This window comes from Oreochromis aureus, linkage group 13, assembly GCF_013358895.1.
Source record: "Oreochromis aureus strain Israel breed Guangdong linkage group 13, ZZ_aureus, whole genome shotgun sequence".
In the NCBI taxonomy this organism is placed as follows: domain Eukaryota; kingdom Metazoa; phylum Chordata; class Actinopteri; order Cichliformes; family Cichlidae; genus Oreochromis; species Oreochromis aureus.
In genome coordinates, this window is record NC_052954.1 from 6515898 (window position 1) to 6539563 (window position 23666).

Genomic DNA, 23666 nt, shown 5'->3' on the forward strand with positions numbered 1-23666 from the left:
GTCTGCGTGGCTAATTCCATCTGTTCCTTTATGTTTTGTTTTCTCAATGCACACAAAAATAAAACAGACGAAGTTGAAATATGGGAAAAAGTTATCAGCTTGATTTTTTTTCCTTGAATGACTAAACTTCGTTCAGTGTGTTCGTTCCGTTGGACAAATATTACGAGTCCCGCTGTGCGTAAATGGTTCACTCCACCCGCAGTTTTATAAGCTCCTGAAAATCTCTTTACGCGTCACGGTGTTATCTCTGAGTCACAGCAAAGATGAGCTACGGAGACCGCTACACGTCGTCCTCCTATCGGAAGATTTTCGGAGATTCTCCGAGATTCCCCGTCTCTTCCTCTCGCATGAGCGGCGAGTCTCCGCGGGGCCCTGCGAGCCTCAGATCCATGGCAGCGTCGCGCAACAGCGCGTCCTCTGTAACCCTGTACAGACGGGGGGGACGGACCTCCACCTCTTTCTCTACGGTGCCGACCGCCTCCCTGGACTTGTCCCAGACCTCCGTGGTCAGCAATGAGTTCAAAGTGATCAGAACCAACGAGAAGGAGCAGCTGCAGGTAGGTGTGATCACAGCCCGAAAAACGAAGAGGAGATGCAGGAAAGAATGCACAGCAGTGTAAAGGGGCCACCCCTGACGACGAGCTCACTATGGACCGTTACACCTTCCTGCCTAGTTCAGACAAGGCAGCTTCCAAGATTTAATGACAAAGAAGCAGATACTTCCCTCCGCGTTAGATGAAGACCGAAATAGAGCCGAAAGAAAAGTGACAGATTAATTCTGAAGGGTAGTCAGACACATACTGCTAACACAAGAGCCAACTTTGTTAAAAGTACTGCAGATTTTGGTATTGGCCAGTACTGCTGATACTAAGATCGATATTGATACTTTAAACTCATAAAGGCAAATTCTGAACACATTTTAATGACCACCAAATCATTTTTACTTGGTTTATTTAGCAAACACAACAAATCTGTTTTTTGAAAGTTTGAAACTCGGACCTGAAATGTAAATGCGCCTGTTTCTAAAGGGCTTTGAGTCAACTTCTGTTGTTTAAATGTGTTATCAACAACATAGATGTCACAGTCAACAAAATAAACTTCTGACATTTTTTACAGTGCATGTTTAAGGTATATTTATTTATTTAGTATCTAAAAAGAAAAAGTTATTTAACATTATGGAGTGGGCTAAATACTGAAGTTAGGGGACAGAAACAAAGTATCGATAATATTGCTGTAGTATCTCTCCAATAGGAATACCAGCTTTGGTATTGATACCTTCTATATGTGGATAAATCCCTGTATGTTTACAGTTTGCTTTGCTGCCCAATACGCACTGTATCATTACCATGTGTTATTTTCAAAGTTTGGATTGTATTTTATTAAAGAATTCAAATAAAGTCCATTTACCATTTGAGAATGGTAAACGGACTGATTCTTATATAGCGCTTTTCTACTCTCCTGGAGCAATCAGAGTGCTTTATACAACATGCCGCTTTCAGCCATGCACTTTTTTCTATCCTTTTAAGTGATTTCTAACTAACATTCACACTCCGATCTATGCATTGGAGAGCAACCTGGGGTTAGTATCTTGCCCAAGGATATTTGGCGTGCAGACTGGGGGAACCAGGGATCGAACCACCGATCAGCAGATGACCTGCTCTACCTCCTGAGCTACAGCCACCACATGAGCAAACAGGAAGCTGCCTGTCATGTATTTAATATGCTAAATATTTTTTAGTAGTAAAGAAGTGCTTATTCTGTTGCACAGGGTCTCAATGACCGCTTTGCCATGTTCATCGATAAAGTCAGACACCTGGAGCAGCAGAATAAAGTGTTGGAGACGGAGCTGGTGACCCTGCGGCAGAAGCAGAGCGAGCGGCCCCGCATCGCTCATCTCTACCAGCAGGAGCTGAGGGACCTGCGCTCGCAGCTGGAGGAGCTGAACAGGGAAAAGAACCGAGTGCTGATTGAGAGGAACAACATGGAGGACGAGCTGCAGGTGAGAGAAGAGGGCAGGCTTGAAGAGACGAAAGGAAGAAGTTTCTTCCTCTGTTCGAATTTGAGTTAAACAAAAACATAGACTGTACTTAAAAATGGACACAGACATTTAAAACATTTAAATGGATGGTATTAAAGAGATCATCTCCAGTACAGTTGTTACAAAGGGGGGAAATAAGAGGAACTGCAGTTATTAGCTTCATTCTTTCAGGCACGAAGGGGGCAGCTTGCTTCAAAGCTAGAATCCCCATTAGGATCAAACTTCTAGCACTTTCTCACTTCTCAACCCTGCTGTTTTGTCTCATTTTAGAAGCTATGTGCAAAGTATGATGAGGAGGTGAGAGCGAGGGAAGAAGCTGAACAGACCCTGAGGTCCTTCAGAAAAGACGTGGATGATGCCGCCGCCGTCCGCCTGGACCTGGAGCGCAGGGTGGAGTCCCTGATGGACGAAATCTCCTTCCTCAAGAAAGTCCATGAAGAAGAAATTGAGGAGCTGAGCAGCATGATGGAGGCGCAGCAGGTCTCTGTGGAGGTTGAGCTTGCCAAGCCGGACCTCACCTCAGCGCTGAAGGAGATCCGCAACCAGTACGAGTCCATTGCCTCCAAGAACTTGCAGTCGGCTGAGGAGTGGTACAAGAGCAAGTTTGCGAGCCTCAGCGAGCAGGCCACGAGGAGCAACGAGGCCATGAGGGCCAGCAGGGAGGAGATCAGTGAGTTCAGGAGGCAGCTTCAGTCCAAGACCATTGAGATAGAGACCCTAAGGGGTGCCAATGAGTCTCTGGAGAGGCAGATCTCAGAGATGGAGGATACACACAACGCTGAAGTCACAGCAATGCAGGCAAGCAAACAGTAACTTTAAAGCAGTCTTTTGTACAGTATGTTATGATTCATGCATAAACCTAAAGTTAAAGGCAGAACTAGAACCACAAATTCCATGCTGTTTTTGTGAGACATAAACAGCAACAATAAGAGGCAGAAATACTGTGCTACTCATATATGCTCGTTGGATGAAGGATTATTCGATCAAATCTGAGTAAGAACTGAAACTGTAAAAAGCCAAAGTTGAGAAAACTTCTTTTAAAATCGTTTGGGAGAAATCTTGGAAGGAGGTCACAATTATCTGTAAACCTGTAGAATAATAGGATTGAAAGTCTGCAGATATCAAGGTCAAGTTAATCATCAATTATGTCACAGCTTGAGTAAAGCTTTTGGCTAACAGCACACACCACGGTGTCCCCATGGTGTCAAGGATTTAGTAAAAGGAATCCAGCATACAGATAATCCTACAGAATAATTGTGATCAAAGACTCGCTGAAAGCTGGTTTTTAAATACTCTCAGGCTTTACTGTGACATTCATTCAATAATTCGATCAGATCGATAGTGTGCCTGTTAATTAGAACCCATTTCCTATTTCTTATGTATCTCAACTGCTCAACTAAAACCCAATCTGAACAACTCAACTGTAAACATAATGGAAAAAATTTACAGCCACACTCAAAGTTTTAGCTAAAGATGGGCTTAGCCGTGGTTGTTTGAACCCAGAACTTCCTTAAACTTCATGTAACTATTGCAAATTAACAGCCCTCAGCATCTTAGTGGTGTTTTCTTTATTAAATATTTTCAGGCATACCTGAACATGACATGCACATCTGATTATCTCTTTCTCTCACTGAAATTTGGGGGCTAGGGTTTTATTTTTGTGTCTGCCACTACCAAACTGACCACTGCACACTGGAAATTGACCACTCATCTTTATTTGAGAAGATAAATATTCACTATAATATAGTTCAATGAAGAAGAAAACTACCACTTTCATATAGCAACATTTTTTCCTCTAACAACAAAAAATTTAAAAACAAATTCACAAAAAATTGTATTGAGGCTAAAATAGGGGTACACTTGACTATCTGTAAAAAGTTCTGGCTCTGTTTTTTGGGGAAATGAATATTTAAACCATGTGTAAGCTGCGGCACAGAGTTGACCTTTGGTGTGTGGTTGCCAGTCTAACCAGCCTCTGTGACTGTAGCAGTTCTTAGTGAATTAAGTCTGAATGTCTATTAGCTTAACATCTGACCTGCTCAGTCGGATACAGGAAGGCCATCTGGCTTTCACTGGCTTTTTACGGGCAGTAAAGCTTAGCCCAAAGGTTGTTGAAACAAAAAGGAAATCCCTTAATAAACTTTAGAGGAGTCTTTATAACAGGAAACTACAGAAGGAAGAAATATCACAGAAAATGACTCAGAAAACAGAAAAAGTATGGCTACTGATTTAAAAAAAAAAAAAAAAACTATTTAGGTGTCATTCATTTGACAGTGGTGATACTCTACATCTATTGTCTCATTTCCATTGCAACAGGACACCATTAGCCAAATGGATACTGAGTTGAGGAACCTGAAGAGTGAGATGGCTCATCATCTGAGAGAGTATCAAGACCTGCTCAATGTCAAGATGGCCCTGGACATCGAGATCGCTGCTTATAGGTGCTAAGTGGATTCAAGAAAATGCAACCTTATCTTTTAGCTTAAAGAGCAAATAACATATGTATTGATTACAGGTATTGCTTCACTTCAAAGACCACGCAATAGCACTGTCTGATGAGGTTTTCCCAAAATCAGGGGCATAATTTCCAAGGGGGTTAGGGGGGGTTATGACCCCCCCATAAATCAGACCCAACCAATGTAAATCCCCCCCCCCAATAAAATTATGAATTATCTTGCATAAATAGGCTGTTGATTTTCTTTACTAATTTCAGGTATTACCAGCAAAATAGTTGCATGTTTAATCATCTGGGAATTTACCCAGATTTATTTATTTATTTAGGCAGAGATCTTGACCCCTCCAATGTTCAGCACAAAGTTACGCCAATGCCCAAAATACAGTTCAAATAAACCCTCTTCAAGTTACATGTACTCCCTCAGTCTCATTGAAACTATAGCTACGAATACATAAATATCTATCATAATAATTAATTGGCATGTCCGCCTAGTAGGGAGGCTTTAATTTACCCTCATACTAGTTGCAGGAAAGTAAATGTCAGTGTGTTAACCTTTTATTGAAGTTTCTCTGAAAAACAAACTGGCTATCTCCTGACATGCTCTATTTGTCTGTAGCTTGACATTTGTTTCCTCTGCTCCTATAAGGAAACTGCTGGAAGGGGAGGAGACTCACTTTAACTCAGGGATGTCCTTCAACTACAGCTACCAACCTCGAGCCTCATCCAGCTCCTCCAGGAGGGAGAAAGAAGGAGGCGCGAAGGAAAGCTTCAAAGATGTCAGCGAGGATAAAGACGAGGCGGACATCAACTCCAACAACTGAAGATATACAGGGAAATCTGACATCATAGTTGTTAAGTCCGGAACAGATGTTTTGGAAGTAGACTTGAAAGTCAGTGTTTTGAGTCATAGTCAGCAGTGTGTATTTGACATTTTTGTTGTAGTCTTAAATATTTAATCTCCATTATTAACCAAAGGGAACTAACATGACCCTCCAGGTTGCTCTACACATCTCTTGTACCGCAGTAAACATTACCCTGAGTATTAAATGTTAATGGGGAATCTTTCACTTTGCTGCTGCAGTTTCATGCACTGAAACCTGTATGAAATGAGAGGAAAATAGACATTGCTTAGACTTGAAGACATGGCTTTTATTTACCCACAAATTAAGTTTGTCAGTTCCACTTGGATATCACTAAAATGATAAGCAAATAAAATTACATGACTGGAACTGTGGTTTCTTATGATGACTCGAGGTGGCAGATAGATGTTATACTTTAATGAATGGAACAATAAATCTAGGTTCGCCGACTTCTTTCATGAGTTTCTAACAATTATCAACAAGTTCCTAATCATATGTTAAGCACTGTTATCACATGCTTTCTATAATCTAATGCAGGGGTGGTGATCATAAGGCTAGGCTTTGCTTGGAAAAGACTCCAATCTGGCTCACTGCACGGCTTTGGAAAAGTAGTTAAGTAATAGAAAATCAAATGATGGAAAGTTCCTGATTTTTCACTACCTACCATAGAAAAAATATTTCTGAATTATTTTACAAGGTAACCTGGGCAACCAGAACCTTTTCTACCATTTTACACATTTATTTCTAACAATGAAAGCCCAAAAAGTCGTGCTGGCATATTTCTTTCATTTACTATAGCTGCTTTGTTTTTTGTTTTTTAAAGACGTAGAAAAACTGAGATGCATGGTTAAAATTGTCCTTTTTCTTATATTAAAACATTTCAGAGACTAAATGAGCAGTTAAACCTCTTTACACTGACAAAGAGGGGAGTTTGACCTTGAGACGACAGTTGTGATTTGTCACTGTCTAGATTAGACTGACTTGAACTGGAACGGTCCACTTTAAAAGCAAAATGAGTTTGACGTCCCTGATCTACAGGCTTTTATTGCACAGTATGTAGTGGCAGCATGTGCATCACTGGTGGAACATTATAGTGTCATTTCCCCCATAGGAACCATTTAGGTTAGGTGTACTGTTTATGGACAAGTGGCTCCATAGTGTAACGGTTTACACGTTTGTGTAACGACAAACAATTTCACAGATTTGAGCCCAGAAGGAGACAAATCCTTTTGGATTTTGCATATTAAATTATTGAATGCGCTAAATTTTTAAATCTGAACTTTTTTTTTTTTCTTAAATACCATACCCGCCATTTAGACATCCTATTCAGACCTCTCTAAACCCAATTGTAAAAGCAGAGATCAAGGATGAATCAGGAAATATTTCTCAGTTGTGCTTTTATTAACTCAACCTGACAAAAGCAAGTACAAACATTTTTTTTAAACAAACCATATCAAAGACTTGTTTACACAAACTCCCTTTAAATAACTGCTTTTGTACTCAAAGTATGTTTCAGCTGATCGGTTTTTTCTATTAACAGCAGAAGGAAGTCGATAGCTCTTAAAATAACTATGAATCTCTAAGAAGCAAGCGTTAACATACATAAATCTTTGGTAGTGGCAGTCCTTTTCTTGCAGCCCTTTAAATCACAGCTTTGTAGTCAACATAAAACATTAAAGACAATCCCTGGGTTGCAAAAAGTTGGGTAAACTAGACAGATGCTGCCTATATTGCTATAGCAGCTTTAAGAGTTTCAGGTCCATTCACAGTGGTACAGTCCAGTTTTCGCTACAGAAACAGTAGCAAACAGTTTTAAACAAATCTTCAAACAACAGCCTAGCAGGAACAGAAATGTGTCATTTTCATTTATCAGGTCAAATTCATGTTATACACGTGGGTACCAAGTAATTCAGATGGATGTCATCTGTGTCCAACAGATTCGTGGTAACTATGAACTAAAGATAATCATCTGGTTTGTTAAAAATTCAATCAAAACAGTTCATTTTTATTCCAGTCTGTTCAATAAAGAAATAATACATTAACGTTTGCCAGGGGCCAAATGTGGCCATGTTCAGGTTTGAATTTTATATGTTTTGTAATCAGCTAGCAACAATTCATTAAAGTCTAATATCCAAGAGCTTTATGAAGACATGAGTCTTATAAAGAGAAACAAAGACCAAAATGTAAGTTCAGCAGTTCAGATCATGGCTAAATCCACGTCTCATATTTAAGACTGGGAGGGCAGCACCAAGCCAAAGTGTAGCACCAACAGACCGTCCTGGATGAAAGACAAACAAAAGCAAAGCGATTACTCAAAGGATGATAACCCCCAGCCTTCTGTAAAACTTCCAGTGTCATTACAGGTTTGTCCTACTACGTGCTTTTCTGGTTCTAACCTGTAGAGCATCTTCGCCCACAAAGTTCTGTACTTCTTTGAGTGACTGGTAGTGATCTAGGAGGTGATCTCCACAAACCACATCTACCTGCAGGACACACACAGACAGCATTACAGACCATCACAGTGATGTGATTCCAAGTGAGAACATAGGGTAAAAATCTAGGCATTCAATCCAGACCCCCAAGCTGGGGTACAAAATTCTGGATCTGCAGTTTGATTTGATGTTTGACCAGAAGACAGGTCAAACATCGTGCCAGTTATCTTACCAGAAGTATAATTTGGACACTTCTCAGTAAACCAGAAATAAAGAATCATCAAATTGCATCAAATTCATGAGTTTTTTCCCCACACATACTTTAAAGAAATGATTGTAATAGCGACATCACCTTGACATTTCTCAGTGTGTAAACTTTGGAAGCAGGACGTAGATACCTGGCAGTTATAAATTAAAGCGCAACAAGATGTAAAAGTTCAGGTGAACCTCAGAGTGTTGGAACATCTCCTTCATTAAAAAGTGACCTGTAGGTTTGTCCAGACAGGAAACCTTAGTGTCACACTGAGGCCAGGAAATCAGTTTAAGCTGCTAATCCTCCGCTTGTGTTACTAAATACAAAACGCACAAATACCTTAAAACTCTGATCGCACTTAATGTTTCTCTTCTGGAAATGAGGACAATTCTGATATTAAGTTTATATATTTGCAGCACAAGCCATCTCCTACTGCAGGTTCACTGCTCTGAGACAGAAATATGGTATCACTGTTCTAATAACTAGACTCTAATCAGATTACAGTTGTATTTAAGGACTCTCTGTTGTCCTTTAGAAGCCGGCAGCCTGCTGAGTTTTGACCTGAGGTGCTGAGTCGTCAATGTTCAGCTTGTATTCTCTGACATGTACACGTGCACTCCTCATTCCTCTTATGTTTTGATGTCTGGATAACTTTGCCAGTGAAACTGAAGAAGAAATGGGAAACATCTTCCAGACAATCCTGATAAACAGTCAATAATTCTCATCATATGGCTTTCAGCAGAGCCCAGACAGACAATGTATGATGGTACAGCGCCACCAGACACTAGTCCTCTCTCTCTGTGATTGGAAGTAAACAAACGAGTTGGAAAATAAAAAGCCAACAGCTGTGCTAACCAACACTGCATTATTGTTAATAAGAGCAGCTGTATGTTTATGTAGAATACATTTGAATGCAGCAATGTGTGACCACATTTTGCACCGAGGTGTGGACGCTAGCACGGGAGGAACGAAAACTAAAGTTAGATAAACTCAGCAAAACAATCTGACACTCTGTGTGTTTGCAACGTCATACACAGCACAAAGTGACATTTAAAATACGATTTGATAAGTGAAGAATGTGATAAACAGCACAGGAAATACTTGTTTGGTCATTGAAAACTGGGCACAGGTAAACAATGTTTTCCAATGAGTTTCTATATTTTGGACTAGTCAACTGGTCTAATCTTCTCTCTTGTTTAATCCACTAACAAATGAGTCACCCTCAACATCCCTAGTTACTATTAAGATATGCAGAAATGCATCTCTTGCCCCACTGCAGCTAATAAAGGGTTCGGTGAGTTTATGTCAACCAAATATTATTAAAATAAACTGCAGGAACAAATCAAAGCGACAAAAAGCCTTAATCCTGTAACATTCCTGGAGTGCAGGTTTCCATGCAAGACAAACCGATTCAATGTGCATCCTCCTCCACAGGTGTATGCTGCCCTGAAGTGTGCAAAATGACTGAGAATACATTTCTTTGTTGGATCATGCATTTCCTGTCTGCACGCCATTTTGACAGCCCTGTAGGCTCACAAAGTCTTCCTAATCTAAAATAGTATCCACACACTTGTCATTCTGCACAGCGACTCTTTAGTGTAACGTTAAATTCTATTACTGTCCTGCTTCCAAGTCTGTAAGTCTGCAGTCTTGCACCAAGCTGCAAGCTTGGCAGATTCACCTGGCATGATGGGCTCAGCTCCATCTTCCTCCTGATGAACAGCTCCACGTGGCGAACGGTGGCCTCACCTGACACGCGGACGTACCGTCTCTCCAACGGCTAAACGGAAAAAAACAGAAACCGTATAAGACACATTTATAAAACCAGGACAACATTTTCACCCTCTGTAACTCTGACACGGATTTCTTGGTGTTAAACGTTACACTGAAACTGTAAGTGAGGTACTTTTTGCTCACTGTTTCTTGTAGCCTAGCCATGTCATTGCCCCCTACCACCCACATAAAACCCCAACCCCGAAAACATGAGACAGAATTAGCCTTTAACAGGTCCTGAAATCAACTGCACATATATGTTATAATCATCTAAAAGCCTTTAGATTGAAGATTTTACCTTGTAGTTGCAGATGCCCTCTTCAGCCCTGAAAACAAAGAAGAGATTCAAGAGATGTTCAAGTTTTTGGCTGTAAAGAATCTGTCAGTTTGAGACAGTGGAACCACCTGCTGGTGGTTCTACGTAACTGCATGATAAACCCTTCATTCCTGAAAAACCCATGTTTAACTTCATTCATCTCAATCATTTTTCAAATCAGATTTTTAATATATGTTAGATTTGGGTATCTGGACATCAACTTATCTATAAAACCAAAACATTAAAATCACATTCTGCTTGTTCTGGCTGCAACTGACACTGACACCAGATTTAAGCAGCAGGGCTGAAGCACTGCCCAAATATGACTAAAGCACAGTTTAAAACACCCCCAATTGGATTTTTATAAAAAATAGTATTTCATTTGTTTGTCTGTTTGTTTCCCCCCAGTACAGGCTTTTTAAATTCAATCAGGGAGCAATCTGTAAATCCCCCCCCCCCACCCAAAAAGATTTGCACAGGGTGTCTAAACAAAGCCTGGGGAGACAAAAACTAAAAGCACCCATCCTTTTACAAGTCTCTCATAAAAACCTAAAAAGATTGTTAGCCATCTTGGACTACAGCCGCTGACAGCAGTAACTGCTCTAATCAGGAACCGCAAAGCAGTGACTGAACTCTCAAAACAAGAGCTAGAAAGACTGACCACAAGCAAATTGATTGATTGTTATTCTCACTAATGGGTAACAAATAATAAAATAAAAACAAACAACCATACAGTACAAATGTTTACCCAACAAATTCCAGGAGCAGAGACACATCCAGCTCTGGAGGAACGGTGAACACAGACTGAGGAACGTCCTTCTTCTGCCTCTTTATAACAGCAGGACATGGAGGGGAGACGATCACTGCAAGAGAGGAAGGAGAACCCTCAGCACTGCTGTGCTGCATCTTTACACTTCCAGTTCTTGATCTGTAAATCTAAATTGCATTTTTACTCGGTTCTAGTCTAACATTACTACGCTTAAGGAGCAACACAGGCTGCACAATTATAGCACAGCTCTAAAAATTTCAACCCTTAGCACTCCGTCTATCTTAAAGTAGCCCTTTAATGAATTCAAATCAGGATATGAGAGCTGACAGAGCAAACATCCACAGCAACAGAAATTACAGCAATACATAAAATTAGGATTTTGCATTTTAATCATAAGGCATCATCAGCAGAAGAGAAAAATGTTTGAAAATGAGTGAGAGGGGGGAACGCTGAGGCTTCGGCTTCTCTTGGAACTGTGTCTATGTTTAACATGACAACCCAGCGCTGTCATATTATAAGAGAGAAAAGAAGAAGAGCACAGCAGCTCCTCGTTAAACACAAAACTGTCAAAGGTCATGTGGTCAGTTATTACTTTATCTGGTACTTACATACTGTATATTACAATGCACTGGCCTTACTACACTTCAACAGTTGAAACATGTTACCTGGTTTTGGTACATCCAGTCCTCTCTCTTTGTAGAAGTTACACATTTGTTCTCTTTCAACTGCATTTTTGGGGGGAGCAAGAGAGAGAGATCACATTAAAATGTGGACTGGAAAATGCAGCACATCAAATATGGTTCATATGCCTACATACTTACGCTCTTCCAAGAAGGGGACCATTTTATAAACTATATCCTGAAGTTGTCTGTCGGGCCTGCAGGGAAACGAGACAAACCTCGATGCATACTCATATTAAACATGGCTAAAGTTTCCATTGGGGAGGTCAATGTGTGCTCAAGTAGTCCCTGGAAAAAAGACGAGCATCCCTTACAGCATTTTTTTCACTAGTACCTACTCGGCTTGAATCGACTCAGTTTTTAGGGTTTTTCAATAGGTGGTAGCACCTGGTATCAGGTACCTTTTAGTGCCTACTCAGCCAGGGTTCCACGTGATTTGAATGATCTGAAATGTGACATCAGTAGACTGACTGGCTAGCCAGTGGCATCATTCGAGTCATGAGAGCGACACTGTGTCCCAGAGTCTGACAAAAGTCATAGACAGAGCAGCAGGTATACCATCACCTCAATGTCCTCCATTGTTATGTTGTGTTTGTGTTATATACAAATGACGTGATGGGACTTTTAGCCATGTTGCTATAACAACCCCACGCACATTTAGGAGGTACTCAATTTTAATGAAAAACAACCAAAACTGAGTCGAGTTGACACTAATGGAAAAGAGACATTAGTTACACTGCTCTAGGCTCAGGCTGCTGGGGTCACTGTGATACACTGTAAAGCACTCATTTCTTCTCCACTTCCCTGATTTCAGTTCTGTCCAAAAGTCTTGAGCCACTCTTATTTCATCATAATCTGCTATGAAAATACAAAACACATGCAGTGCTTTTTTAAAACAGCTATAATGGTTATTCAGCATATAAAGCACTTTACAGATGGAACTGTGTGGCAGATCAGCCTCATGTGATACAACACAAATCAACATGATTGGCTGAAAAGCAGCACCAAACCATGACAGGCTGTAAGAACTCACTGTTGTACCTCTCTCCTTGCCTGCTCTGTACAACCATCAGAACCAAAACTGTCTACTTAGGATTCATAACTCCATAAGACCTGATGTACTGATCTGGCATAAAAATCTGCCAAATCATAACATGAAGAGCTACTTGCTGTGCTGACCCTTTTTGAAAAAAAGCACCTGAAAGTTGCTTAGACGATTCCTATGTGACCAGAATAGTCAGACTCACCTGATGTTGTAAAGAGGTTGTGTCTGATGGACAACAATGCTGCATGTGGGACACTTGTTGCTGTAGAAGAAGTGCTTCACAATACAGCTTTTGCAAACTTGGGGAGGAAAAAAAGCACAAAAAATACTTTTCAGACATCAAATACCCATTTCTCTCATGACCACAAACATTTTTAAGTATCATTTAAATCTGTGTGAAAAATACTTGTGATCATTACGACTTTTCTGCAGAAATGTAAGCTACTATGCAAACAGACATTGCTTCATATACATATTTCATGTATTTGTGGCATTCATCTCTATTATCTACAGTACTGTGCAAATATCTTGAGCCACTGTTTATTTCTTTACATTTTGCTTCCAAAGAGCCAGACTTTCTTCTAATTTTTAAAGTGGTCTTGAGTAATAGTTATTCAGGCTTTCTGAACGCTGTTCAATGTGTTTCACTTGTTTTCAGTTAAGCCCTTCTACCTTACCATTTTCAGGGAAATGAAGATCGTGTCAAAAATAATGAAATTCAGTATTGTCGAATTTTGATCTCCCACGCATTACTGTCTGGAATGCATCTGAATGGCAACGGCTTCACATTACAGCTTGACAGTGACCCCAAACACTGCACCTCCCGTGGATCTCAACCTGAATGCTACACGAAGCAATGTTGGATCATCTTGAGAGAGACGGAACAAAAGGCTGCCAACATCCAAAAAAAGGTTTGAATGTCCTTCAAGAAGCCTGGAGAACTATTTCTGAAAGTTACTTAAAGAAACTACAAGAAGGCTTCCCCATATAATTAAGGTAGTGGATCAAATATAGACTTTCAAGCTTGTAGCAATTGTACAAATTCTTTGTTGTCTTATATACTGCATTTCCATGTATATTTGCACATGTATGCACCTTTTTCTCATTTTCCTTGCATTTTTTTGTAAGTGATGTGGTGCAAGACATTTGCACAGCACTGCATAAATGCTGATACAACCATTATTCCCACCACAAAGAATGTACCACATTTAATTATTAAACGCAGCAGACAAAGATGTAACTCACATGTGTGCAGACACTCCGTGATGGTGGTGGCATCTATGAGGAACCCACAGCAAAGGGCACAGCGGATGTATGGATAGAACTGATTAAGGGGGAGCGTGGGCTGTAGAAACGTAAACAAACCAACGTAAATGATTACATAATTTTAAAAAAATCACTATAACCTTATAATTACTATGCGTCAGCTACTTTTTATATTAACGTGTACATTTCGTATAGTGCATTGTTCTGCTAAGTTCAGTGGGCAGGACAGCTCTTGGACAGTAGATATAACTGTCAGAACAGCATGAAAATCCGCCTCCATTATGAATAAACACAGCAGGGAAAAATACACAGGTGAGGGAAAACACCTGTAAACGCACCTCGTCCTCGGAGTCGCTGTCTGATGCGTTCGCTGACCCTTCATGACTCTTGCGACCTAACGGAGGCGATGACATTCCCGCTTCAAAACCCTTCATTGGTCTCTTTTAGTTACGGCCAAAATGGAAACTTTAACAGCTTCCTCTGGCTAAATTTCAGCTCTGCACTAACGAGCGACGTTTTCTTTAAGTCTGGCTAAACTTGTTGTAAGTTAGCCACGCTTGGCTAGGCGGCTAACGTTAGCTGGCTTATTACATGCAAGACCAGAAAAAAAGAACGCACGTGAAAGCGGCTACCGTTTAGCAGCTAACGTTACTGAAAATGACTAAGTAAAAAACATCCTTCAGACGTACTAATGCCTAAAAATTACATTTAACACAAAACGATATCACGTCCTAACTTAATGCACTTTGTTGATTTCTTCATGCTCATATAAACAACCCAATTTCCCTCGCTCGTGTTCGGCGAATGGCGACTATATTACAACTTCCGGTCTGGGTACTTCAAAATAAATGTGATCTGACCCTAGACTTGAGCATAAATTATATATCAAACCTATTCTTTTCTTTATCACTAATATATAATTAATATACTGTATCGAATATATAGTGGCTCCCAAGTATTCTTTAAAGAAGCCTTCAACAAATAATTGTATGCCTGTCTTTATGCGTTTAAGTAGCTGCTGTTGTTAGAAAGCACTGAAACTTCACAGACTCTGACTCAGCCGGCAGGTTGACATGTATCCGTGAATGACTCTGAAAGACACAAAGTGTTGTAGCGAAGGGTTGACTGCCCTGTATGTGATACTCATGGCTCATGGAAATAGACACTTTGTAATGAATCAGTGAAATTCCTGTTAATCCTCTTGCACAGAAATTGGCTGTAATTCAATAGGCGCACAGCAGAGGGTGCTACTGAGACAGTCTTCAATGGCTAGTAAAGGAGCTAAACGGCTAAACTAATTACTAATGATTAGCCACACAAAGTAATCTCCAAGCAATGTAGCGACCAGAGGTCATAGAGAGAAGGTTACCTATTAATCTTTACAAGGAAGCTACAAAACAATACACAGTTACACAATATATTGGTAAGTATTCATTCACCCAGCAAAATCATTGAATTTTGGTGTTCCAGTCACTTTCATGACCACAGGTGTATAAAATCAAGCACCTAGGCACGCAGACTACTTCTACAAACTTTTGAAGCTTCATGATTAGCTCAAGAACAGTGCAGCTAGAGAGCTTCATGGTAGGGCTTTCCATGAGCTGCATCCAAAGCTTCAGATGCAGTGGTGTCAAGCACACTGCCACAGCACTCTGGACAAATGGAGATATGTTCTATAAAGTGATGAATCACAGTTATCGATCTAGCAATTCAACTGATAACTCTGGTTTTGGCCGCTGCCAGGAGAATGGTACTTATGGGATTATGGTGTGTGGTTGTTTTTTTCAGGAGCTGGATTCAGCCTCTGAGTTCCAGTGAAAGGATCTCTTAATGCTTCAGCATACCAAGACATTTTGGACAATTTCTTGCTTCCAACTTTATGGGAACAGTTTGGGGATGGCCCCTTCCTGTTCCAGCTTGACTGTATATTAGTAAACAAAGTAAGGTCCTTCAGGACATGGATGAGCAAGTTTAGTATAGAAGAACTTGACTACCCTGCCTGAGTCCTGATCTAAACGTGACAGAACACCTTTGGGATGCATTGGACCATAGACTGCTAGTCAGGCCTTTTCTTCCAACATCATGGCCTGAAACCCCAGTGGTTACTACAAAAAGTGAGTCATGGTGCTATGATGTGACTGACATCATCGCAGAAGATGCAAAACCCTAAAAATGTAACTCTATTGACTCAGTTCCTTCTATTAAAAACTTGATGAAAATTTCCAGAGGGAAAACTACAGATACATTTTTGGGGTACAGCTCCATGGGGCTTTATCCATTCAGAGCAAAAAGTCAATGTAAAACAAGAATTACAGGGAAATCAATTCAGTTATGTTAATTGAAAAGGTGTTGGTGTTAATCATCCTTTCAACCACACGGGGTCACCAGAGACAGTAACTGGGACTGCTTATGAATCGAGCGAGGTGCCTGGAGTTCCAGATTTGAAGGAAACAAGAAGAAATCTCAAAAGCAAATATCTAAGTGGTAGTTTAGGGAAAACATATCTGTGTGAAATATTTGCCCATAATATGGTGTAAAAGCAATTATTTTCCTCTGCTATATTTAACGATATCTATGAATACACCTATGGGTGACCTGGGTATTTACTGTCAACATGCCTCTAAAAGCTGCCAGTAATTCAAGTGTATATACATCACAGAGGTGTTTTACCATAGTTGTCATTGAGAGCTGTTAATAATCTCCGTGATAAAGTCTTTGTGTGAAACTTGTACATGTTTAGAAGAGTTATTTAAGTTACTACAAGAGAAAACAAGTTTAACAAAGTCCACACATAGGTTCCTGTGTGAAGTCACCTTTGTTTCCATGGTAACATAGAGATAAGCAGTCCTAATGGAGTTACATGTTGCACTGATATGACCATCACAGTTAAGACATGCTGTTACAGATAAACCAAAGCAGCATTTAGAACAGACCTTACATCATTATTTCAGTCATTTCTTTTAGAAAAAATATTTCTCGGATATCTACAAACCTGAGCAGCCCGTCTGTGTGTGTGTGTGTCTGTGTGTGTGTGTGTTAGGGGGCCTTGTGTTAATGTAGCATTCTCTGAGGAACATGAACGGGAAGGAACCACTGAACAGGAAAGTAAAGGCACACAATCAGAAATAAATCTGTAGAGTTACAGAAAGTACTCTCAGCTTATTTGGACTTTATCCTGTATTTTTGCAAAAAACAAAACAACAAACAGAACTCGTCAGCTAAGTCACAAAAAAGGTTTTGTCTGTCATTTTGTGAAATACCAGCAGTAAAAACTTATTTTTCTATTTTTTAACGGTTGATCTCAATGATCTCTCAAAACAGGAATTCTTTTCAGTTATGTCGTCATTATAGGAAATGTATTTCAGTAGAGATGGGAACTGATAAGAATTCAGCCATCCGGGTTCTCATTGGCTCCACTCTCAGAGTCACCACCATCAGTAAGCAATATATCAAAGGCATTCATGCAAATTAATTGCTTGCTGTGGATGTTGTGTGTGCACGTTGGAGCTGTTTCTGCTCTTATCAGTGTTGTTGTTGTTACTCAAAAATAACGCAGTATGTTAAGTACCTACTCCAAGGAGAAAGTAATTCATTACAGTACTCATTACATTACTTTCACATTTCTCCATAAGAGACCTGAAGCGTGCTGTGTCATAATTAGCATTTAGCAAAGTAAACCTATAGGCCATAGGCTAAAGATAAGATAACCTTTATTAGTCCCACACGTGGGAAATTTGTTTTGTCACAGCAGGAAGTGGACAGTGCAAAAGTTATGAAGCAAAAATTAGAATAAAATAAAATAAGAATAAGTACAGTACACAACTGTACAGAATAGAATAAAATACTATATACAGTAGAATAAAATATACAATAAGATAAAAATAGAATACAAATGCTATATACAACTGAGTAAAAATACAACGATGCCAGAAAAGATTATTGCACATTAGTGTTATTGCACATGTGTGGATGTGTGTGTTTGATCATTTGAAGTCTTTGTTGTGGAGTCTGACAGCAGTGGGGAGGAAAGACCTGCGAAATCTCTCCGTCCCACACCGTGGGTGCCGCAGTCTCCCACTGAAGGAGCTGCTCAGTGCCGTCACAGTCTCATGCATGGGGTGGGAGATGTTGTCCAACAGGGATGACAGCTTAGCCGCCATTCTCCTGTCACTCACCACCTCCACTGGGTCCAGAGGGCATCCTAGAACAGAGCTGGCCCTTCGGATCAGCCTGTTCAGTCTCTTCCTGTCCCCAGCAGAGATGCTGCCGCCCCAGCAGACCACACCATAAAAGATGGCTGAGGCCACCACAGAGTCATAGAAGGTCTTCAGGAGTGGGCCCTCCACTCCAAACGACCTGAGTCTCTGCAGCAGGTACAGCCTGCTCTGCCCTTTCCTGTAGAGGGCGTCTGAGTTATGAGTCCAGTCCAGTTTGCTGTTCAGATGAACACCAAGGTACCTGTAGCTGTCCACAGCCTCAATGTCCATACCTTGGATGTTCAGTGGTTGCAGTGGAGGATGCTTGTGCCTGCGGAAGTCTACCACCAGCTCCTTTTTACTGGCATTGATCTGGAGGTAGTTCAGCTGGCACCAGTCCACAAAGTCTTGAGTCAGTCGTCTGTACTCCTTGTTGTCCCCATCAGTGATGAGGCCGACTATTGCAGAGTCATCAGAGAACTTCTGCAGGAAGCACTGGGTGGAGTTGTGGGAGAAGTCTGCAGTGTAGATGGTGAAGAGGAACGGAGCCAGAACCGTTCCCTGTGGGGCCCCCGTACTGCAGACGACCCTGTCCGACACACAGCCCTGAGTCCTCACATACTGTGGTCGGTCGGTGAGGTAGTCCAAAATCCAGGTAGTGAGGTGATGGCCCACTCCAGAGTTCTCCAGCTTGTCCTTCAGAACCGAGGGAAGAATAGTGTTGAAGGCACTGGAGAAATCAAAGAACATGATTCTCACAGTGCTCCCAGCGGTCTCCAGGTGCGCGAGGGAACGATGTAGGAGGTGAATGATGGCATCATCCGCGCCAATGCCAGGCTGGTAGGCAAACTGAAGTGGGTCCAGTGATGAGCTCACAAGGTGCCGAAGCTGAGCCAGGACCAACCACTCCAGGGTCTTCATCAGGTGGGATGTCAGAGCCACCAGCCTGTAGCTGTTGAGGTCCTTGGGGCGTGAAGTCTTTGGCACTGGAACAACACAGGTTTTCCAGAGCTGTGGGACTCTTCCCAGCCTCAGGCTCAGGTTGAAGAGGTGCTCCATCACCCCACACAGTTGGTCAGCACAGGACCTGACGACCCTCGAGCTGATGCCATCTGGACCCGCTGCCTTCTTGGCTTTAATCCTCCTCAGTTCCCTCCTAACCTGGGTGGTTGAGAGAGACAAGCTGGAGCCTTGTGTTGAGTGTGTCACAGTCTGGCTGGGGCAGACTGTATGTGTTGCAAAAGAGGACTCAAACGCAGACCAAAAACTGAACGTGACGTGGATTTAACAAAAAACAAGCCGTTTATTGTGGCTAGCAAAAAGGTACAAACAAAAGAGCATTGGTGAAACAAACAATAACCTAAACTGGGTGAACTAAAACTAAACATGAAGAACCTTAAACATGAACATGGATACCTGAAGTTGAGATGTGGATGAGCAGACGACCTGACAAGGACTGACTGAAAGCACACGGACTAAATACACACAGGAGGATAATGAGGGAAGTGGGAACACATGGAGAAACAGCTGACACACATGAACATAACGACCTCAGTGGAAGAGTAAAACTAAACACTATGGACACAAGATCTCTTCAAAATAAAACAGGAAACATGAGACAGAGACCTGACGACATGAACTTGACAACATAAGACTCACAGGCATGAAACACATGAAGGGCAAGGGAGACTTCACAGGGGATGGAAGACACGAGGGGAATCTAATAACAAATGAACATAGGAAACCTAATAAGCTTAAACATACACTATAAACATCAAAAGAACTAAAACTCAAAACACTGGGTCATAAGACCCAGGATCGTGACAGAGTGTGTATTGGATGCTGTTGTTGGGGGTTGGGAGGAGTGAGCAGGGTGAATAGAGGAGGTGTGAAGTGTCTGAGGTGGAACAGCAGCAGTGGGGGTGGGTGAGTCTGCAGCCGATGTTGGAGACTGCCTCATGGCTGAATCAAATCTGTTGAAGAAATGATTCAGTTCATTTGCCCACCTCACATCCCTCCCAGGCAGAGAGTTCTGATGTTTGTGGCCTGAGATGGTTCTGAGGCCTCTCCAGACTTCACCAACGTTATTTTGCTGAAGCTGGTTCTCCATCTTCTGCCTGTAGCTGTCCTTCCCATTCCTTATCAGTCCCCTCAACTCTCTCTGCACCCTTTTCAACTCCTCTTTGTCTTTGGATTTGAAGGCCCTACACAAATCCCAGTCCTAATGAGAACACAGATATGATATTTCTCCTGGTATTTAGATATGAAAACAAAGCTAAAAAACCAGCAAAAAGAGAATATAAAGTGACGGCAACCTCGGTGCATAGCTGCAAATTAAAAAGTTGGAAAAAGAAGTTGCAGAATTCAGTTTTCCAAGGACACAAATCATACTGTTCTGACAGGTACAGCAGAATAACGAGGCAACAATGCAAGGTTTTATGGGAAAGAAGAAGCACATTATACTTTTAAGTAACCAATAACTTAAGTATTTTAAATGCATTCCTACACTGTACAGCTGTAAGTTCCAGTCCCATGAGGTGCTCTCTAAGAAAGGATTCAGATGGGATCCTGAAGGCAACAATGAATCAGTGCTCAGTGTTTTCTTTTAATCTGTGAAAATACAGAAATAATCACAATCTTTTGAAGGACTCCTGCTCCTACTGCAGAATGAATGTGGCACTAATCTCATGTGTCCCTGCTGATATTGACTTTGTCTGTCATCATTTCCCTCTGGTCGTCACCACGAGGACATTTTAATTTGTGATAATCAGCCACCTTTCTGCAAACAACAACAACAACAAACAAAAGGCATTCCCAGCTGTACTTTGTATGTCTACAGCCAAATATGTGAAGACCATTTTTCTTTTCATGTCTACGACTTTAAGTAACAGTAAGGCATTTTTACATTCACGTGTCACTCGAGTCCAGAATTGCTGTAAAATAGTTAAACAAAACTCATCACTCGCCCTGGAGTCACACATCCATGTTCTCTATTTCACAACATGAATTATTATCTAAAAATCACATCAGTAGTAGAATAAAGTCCTACTAGTAGTAGAATGTATTTCTATGTTATGTTTTTGTTTAATTTTAAAAAAGGAGACCATTTTGTACGCGATGCTGTCTGAATGCCAAGTTTAAGCTAGTTCTGCTGTGCAGATTTGCATCACGTTGCTAGGAAACAAACTGGTTTGAATCAAACTGAATTTATTTTCAAAGCTGTAACTGTGTCTTACTTTTAGGATTTCTGTCACAGGCCTACGTTTGGTTACAACTCAGCTTATTTTACAAATTTGTTTTTGTTTTTCTTCAGTTGACATGTGACCAAATCTGCAGTTAAAAGCTGTATTCTGAAATTACAGTTGAGGGGTTTTGATGCGCAATTGCAATGGACAGCATCAGATATGAAAACTGCTATGCAGCCAGTGAGGTTTCCAAACAGATGGTTCCTTCTGACTGGAGAAATGTTGAATGGACCAACGTACGTTTCCCTTCTGCTTTCTGAGGATCATAACAGGACAACACGTCAGCTCTGTGCTTTGCTGTCTGACTCTGTGCTTTACTCTGACAGAAAATGAAAGTCTACCTGAATTCTGACCAAGCTGTTACTGCCAAGGATCTGCTCAGCATGTTCTCACCTTTTGGATGTGTCATCTCTGTTCAGGTAACTGTCTTACAAACGTGCTTTGCAAAATTCACTTACGTTCAACTTGAATTTGCTTCACGATTTTCCTCTCGTACTTCAGACGACTGTGAAAAACAATCACAGATACGGCATGGTGCATTACCACAGTGCCGATGAAGCTGCCGTGGCCTTGAGGGAAATGAAGAGAAGCACCAAAGTCTTCTTTGTAGCTCAAGTAGGTATCAGGGAGGTCGGAGAGGGCCGCAAGGATAAAAGATCAGAACGTCCTGATCGACCACCACCAGGCAGCTGTAGTTACCGCCCACTGTACAGACGTCCCATTCTGTGGGAACCACTGTTTCCAGCTTACAGACGGGTAATGAAACATTTGGACTCCCACAAAAAGAAAACAAAAATCTTAAGGTTTGTTTTGTTTCATGATGGATAATTGATAATTTTATGAAATATTTTGTTTTTCTTTTGTCAGACTGTATCTATTGAAATTGATAACCTCCCACGATCTTGGTATGAAAGAGAGCTGCTGCTCAGCCTCCTCCCTCCGACCACCATTGATGTAAAGGTGCTTACTCTCACAGCTTTTAACAGCACTGATTCAGAGAAATATATATGTACACAGCACTGAAAGTTTTAAATACTGTTTCTATTGTTTTAACATGTATGCTCTGTATTATGACCATGCAGGTGTTTAAGAGAAAAGCCTGTGTGGTCTTGCTGGACTTCTCCAGTGCCTTGAGGCTCAGGGATTTGTTAAACAATGCCTTTAAACACCTCCGCTTTATGTTTTCACCTCATGGAAGACGGAGGCCCCCAGATCTGCGGCCTTTCATACGAAAGAAGACATCGGCAGCCGGCACCGTGCTCTGCTCTCGGTGACCTGTGACCTCTGCATGCTGTTACATATACAGATCAACACAAAAGCAGCAAGAACACAACTTCATTAAAATAATAAATGTAAACGTTGCTGTAGAGCTGGACCCATTATTTCTGCATTACATGTGTTACACGATTAAAACCACAGAAAACAGGAGCTTAAAAGATGGAAAACAATAACAAAACCAAGATGCACACTGATCAGCCATAATATTATGACCACTGACAGGTGATGTGAAGAATACTGATCATCTTCATCATGGAACTCAAAGTCCTCAAAGTTGCTGAGTTAGAATCAGTAAAAAGCACAAGGTCCTAACTGTGATGGCTAGGTGACTGGGTCAGCTTTGGGCATCTCCAAATCTCCAGTTCTTGTGGGGTGTTCCTGGTCTGCAGTGGTCAGTATGGTGAAATAAGAACAGGGCCATGGGCAGCCAGTGCTCACTGATGCATGTGGGGAGTGAAGGCTTGGCTGTGAGGTCCAATCCAACAGATGAACTACTGTAGCTCAAATTACAGAAAACATCAATGCTGGTTCTGGTAGAAATGTGTCAGAATAGAAAGAGTATCACAGTTTGCTGTGCACTGGACTGCATAGCTGCAGACCAGTCAGGCTGCCCATGGTGACCCCTATCCACCACTATGAGCACCAACAATGGGCACATGACCATCAGAACTGGACCACAGCTCAATAGAAGAAGGTGTCCTGGTCGGATGAATCACGTCCTCTTTTACATTGCATACATGCCTCGGTGCATGAGCCTGTGCGCCTGGTACCAGGATGCACCATGGGAACAATACAAACTAGCGGAGGCAGTGCAACGCTTTGGTCAGGGCTCTGCTGGGAAAACTTGGGTCCTGCTGTAAAACTGGGGTTAATGACTGATGTGGTGTGAGGGGGAAGTTGGCAGTCACTGATCTGAGTAAACAGAAAGCTTACAAAACAATGCTGCACTAGTGACAGAATTTTGGCTACCTTGCGACATCGCCACCTAGGTTTAAATGAGCCTAAGAACTCTAATTTTATTCTAACAATTTAGTTTCTGTTCCACAGGGGAGAGAATCTG

The 23666-nt window shown here is 41.3% G+C and overlaps 3 protein-coding genes across 3 annotated transcripts; 2 read left to right on the plus strand and 1 right to left on the minus strand.

Annotated features, from left to right (window-relative positions):
• LOC116321336 (alpha-internexin-like) lies at positions 1-5703 on the plus strand. The gene is made up of 5 exons (XM_031741138.2): positions 1-557; positions 1769-1999; positions 2309-2836; positions 4355-4479; positions 5140-5703. Exons 1-5 carry the CDS (start codon positions 264-266, stop codon positions 5312-5314), a joined length of 1353 nt encoding a protein of 450 aa, XP_031596998.1. The 5' UTR covers positions 1-263; the 3' UTR covers positions 5315-5703.
• A 1030-nt stretch (positions 5704-6733) lies between these two features.
• On the minus strand, positions 6734-14724 carry pcgf6 (polycomb group ring finger 6). The gene is made up of 10 exons (XM_031741126.2): positions 14226-14724; positions 13867-13966; positions 12824-12920; positions 11718-11773; positions 11562-11621; positions 10876-10990; positions 10110-10137; positions 9720-9818; positions 7750-7836; positions 6734-7631 (listed from the first exon to the last, which is right to left on the minus strand). Exons 1-10 carry the CDS (start codon positions 14319-14321, stop codon positions 7581-7583), a joined length of 789 nt encoding a protein of 262 aa, XP_031596986.1. The 5' UTR covers positions 14322-14724; the 3' UTR covers positions 6734-7580.
• Positions 14725-21289: 6565 nt separating this feature from the next.
• Positions 21290-22602, plus strand: LOC120443412. Its single transcript, XM_039622081.1, has 5 exons — positions 21290-21564; positions 21655-21747; positions 21830-22084; positions 22196-22288; positions 22411-22602. Exons 1-5 carry the CDS (start codon positions 21472-21474, stop codon positions 22600-22602), a joined length of 726 nt encoding a protein of 241 aa, XP_039478015.1. The 5' UTR covers positions 21290-21471.
• The last annotated feature ends 1064 nt before the right edge of the window (positions 22603-23666 follow it).

Excerpts from the sequence above, each read along its gene's own strand:
- LOC120443412 (XM_039622081.1), top strand. The coding sequence starts at position 21,472 with ATGGACAGCATCAGATATGAAAACTGCTATGCAGCCAGTGAGGTTTCC. Across the intron at positions 21,565-21,654 it reads GAAATGTTGAATGGACCAAC|AAAATGAAAGTCTACCTGAA; the intron begins GTACGTTTCCCT and ends TTACTCTGACAG. Across the intron at positions 22,289-22,410 it reads CGACCACCATTGATGTAAAG|GTGTTTAAGAGAAAAGCCTG; the intron begins GTGCTTACTCTC and ends ATGACCATGCAG.
- pcgf6 (XM_031741126.2), bottom strand. The coding sequence starts at position 14,321 with ATGAAGGGTTTTGAAGCGGGAATGTCATCGCCTCCGTTAGGTCGCAAG. Across the intron at positions 10,991-11,561 it reads ACTGGATGTACCAAAACCAG|TGATCGTCTCCCCTCCATGT; the intron begins GTAACATGTTTC and ends CCTCTCTTGCAG. Across the intron at positions 7,837-9,719 it reads AGCTGAGCCCATCATGCCAG|GTAGATGTGGTTTGTGGAGA; the intron begins GTGAATCTGCCA and ends TGTGTCCTGCAG.
- LOC116321336 (XM_031741138.2), top strand. The coding sequence starts at position 264 with ATGAGCTACGGAGACCGCTACACGTCGTCCTCCTATCGGAAGATTTTC. Across the intron at positions 2,837-4,354 it reads CTGAAGTCACAGCAATGCAG|GACACCATTAGCCAAATGGA; the intron begins GCAAGCAAACAG and ends CCATTGCAACAG. Across the intron at positions 4,480-5,139 it reads ATCGAGATCGCTGCTTATAG|GAAACTGCTGGAAGGGGAGG; the intron begins GTGCTAAGTGGA and ends TGCTCCTATAAG.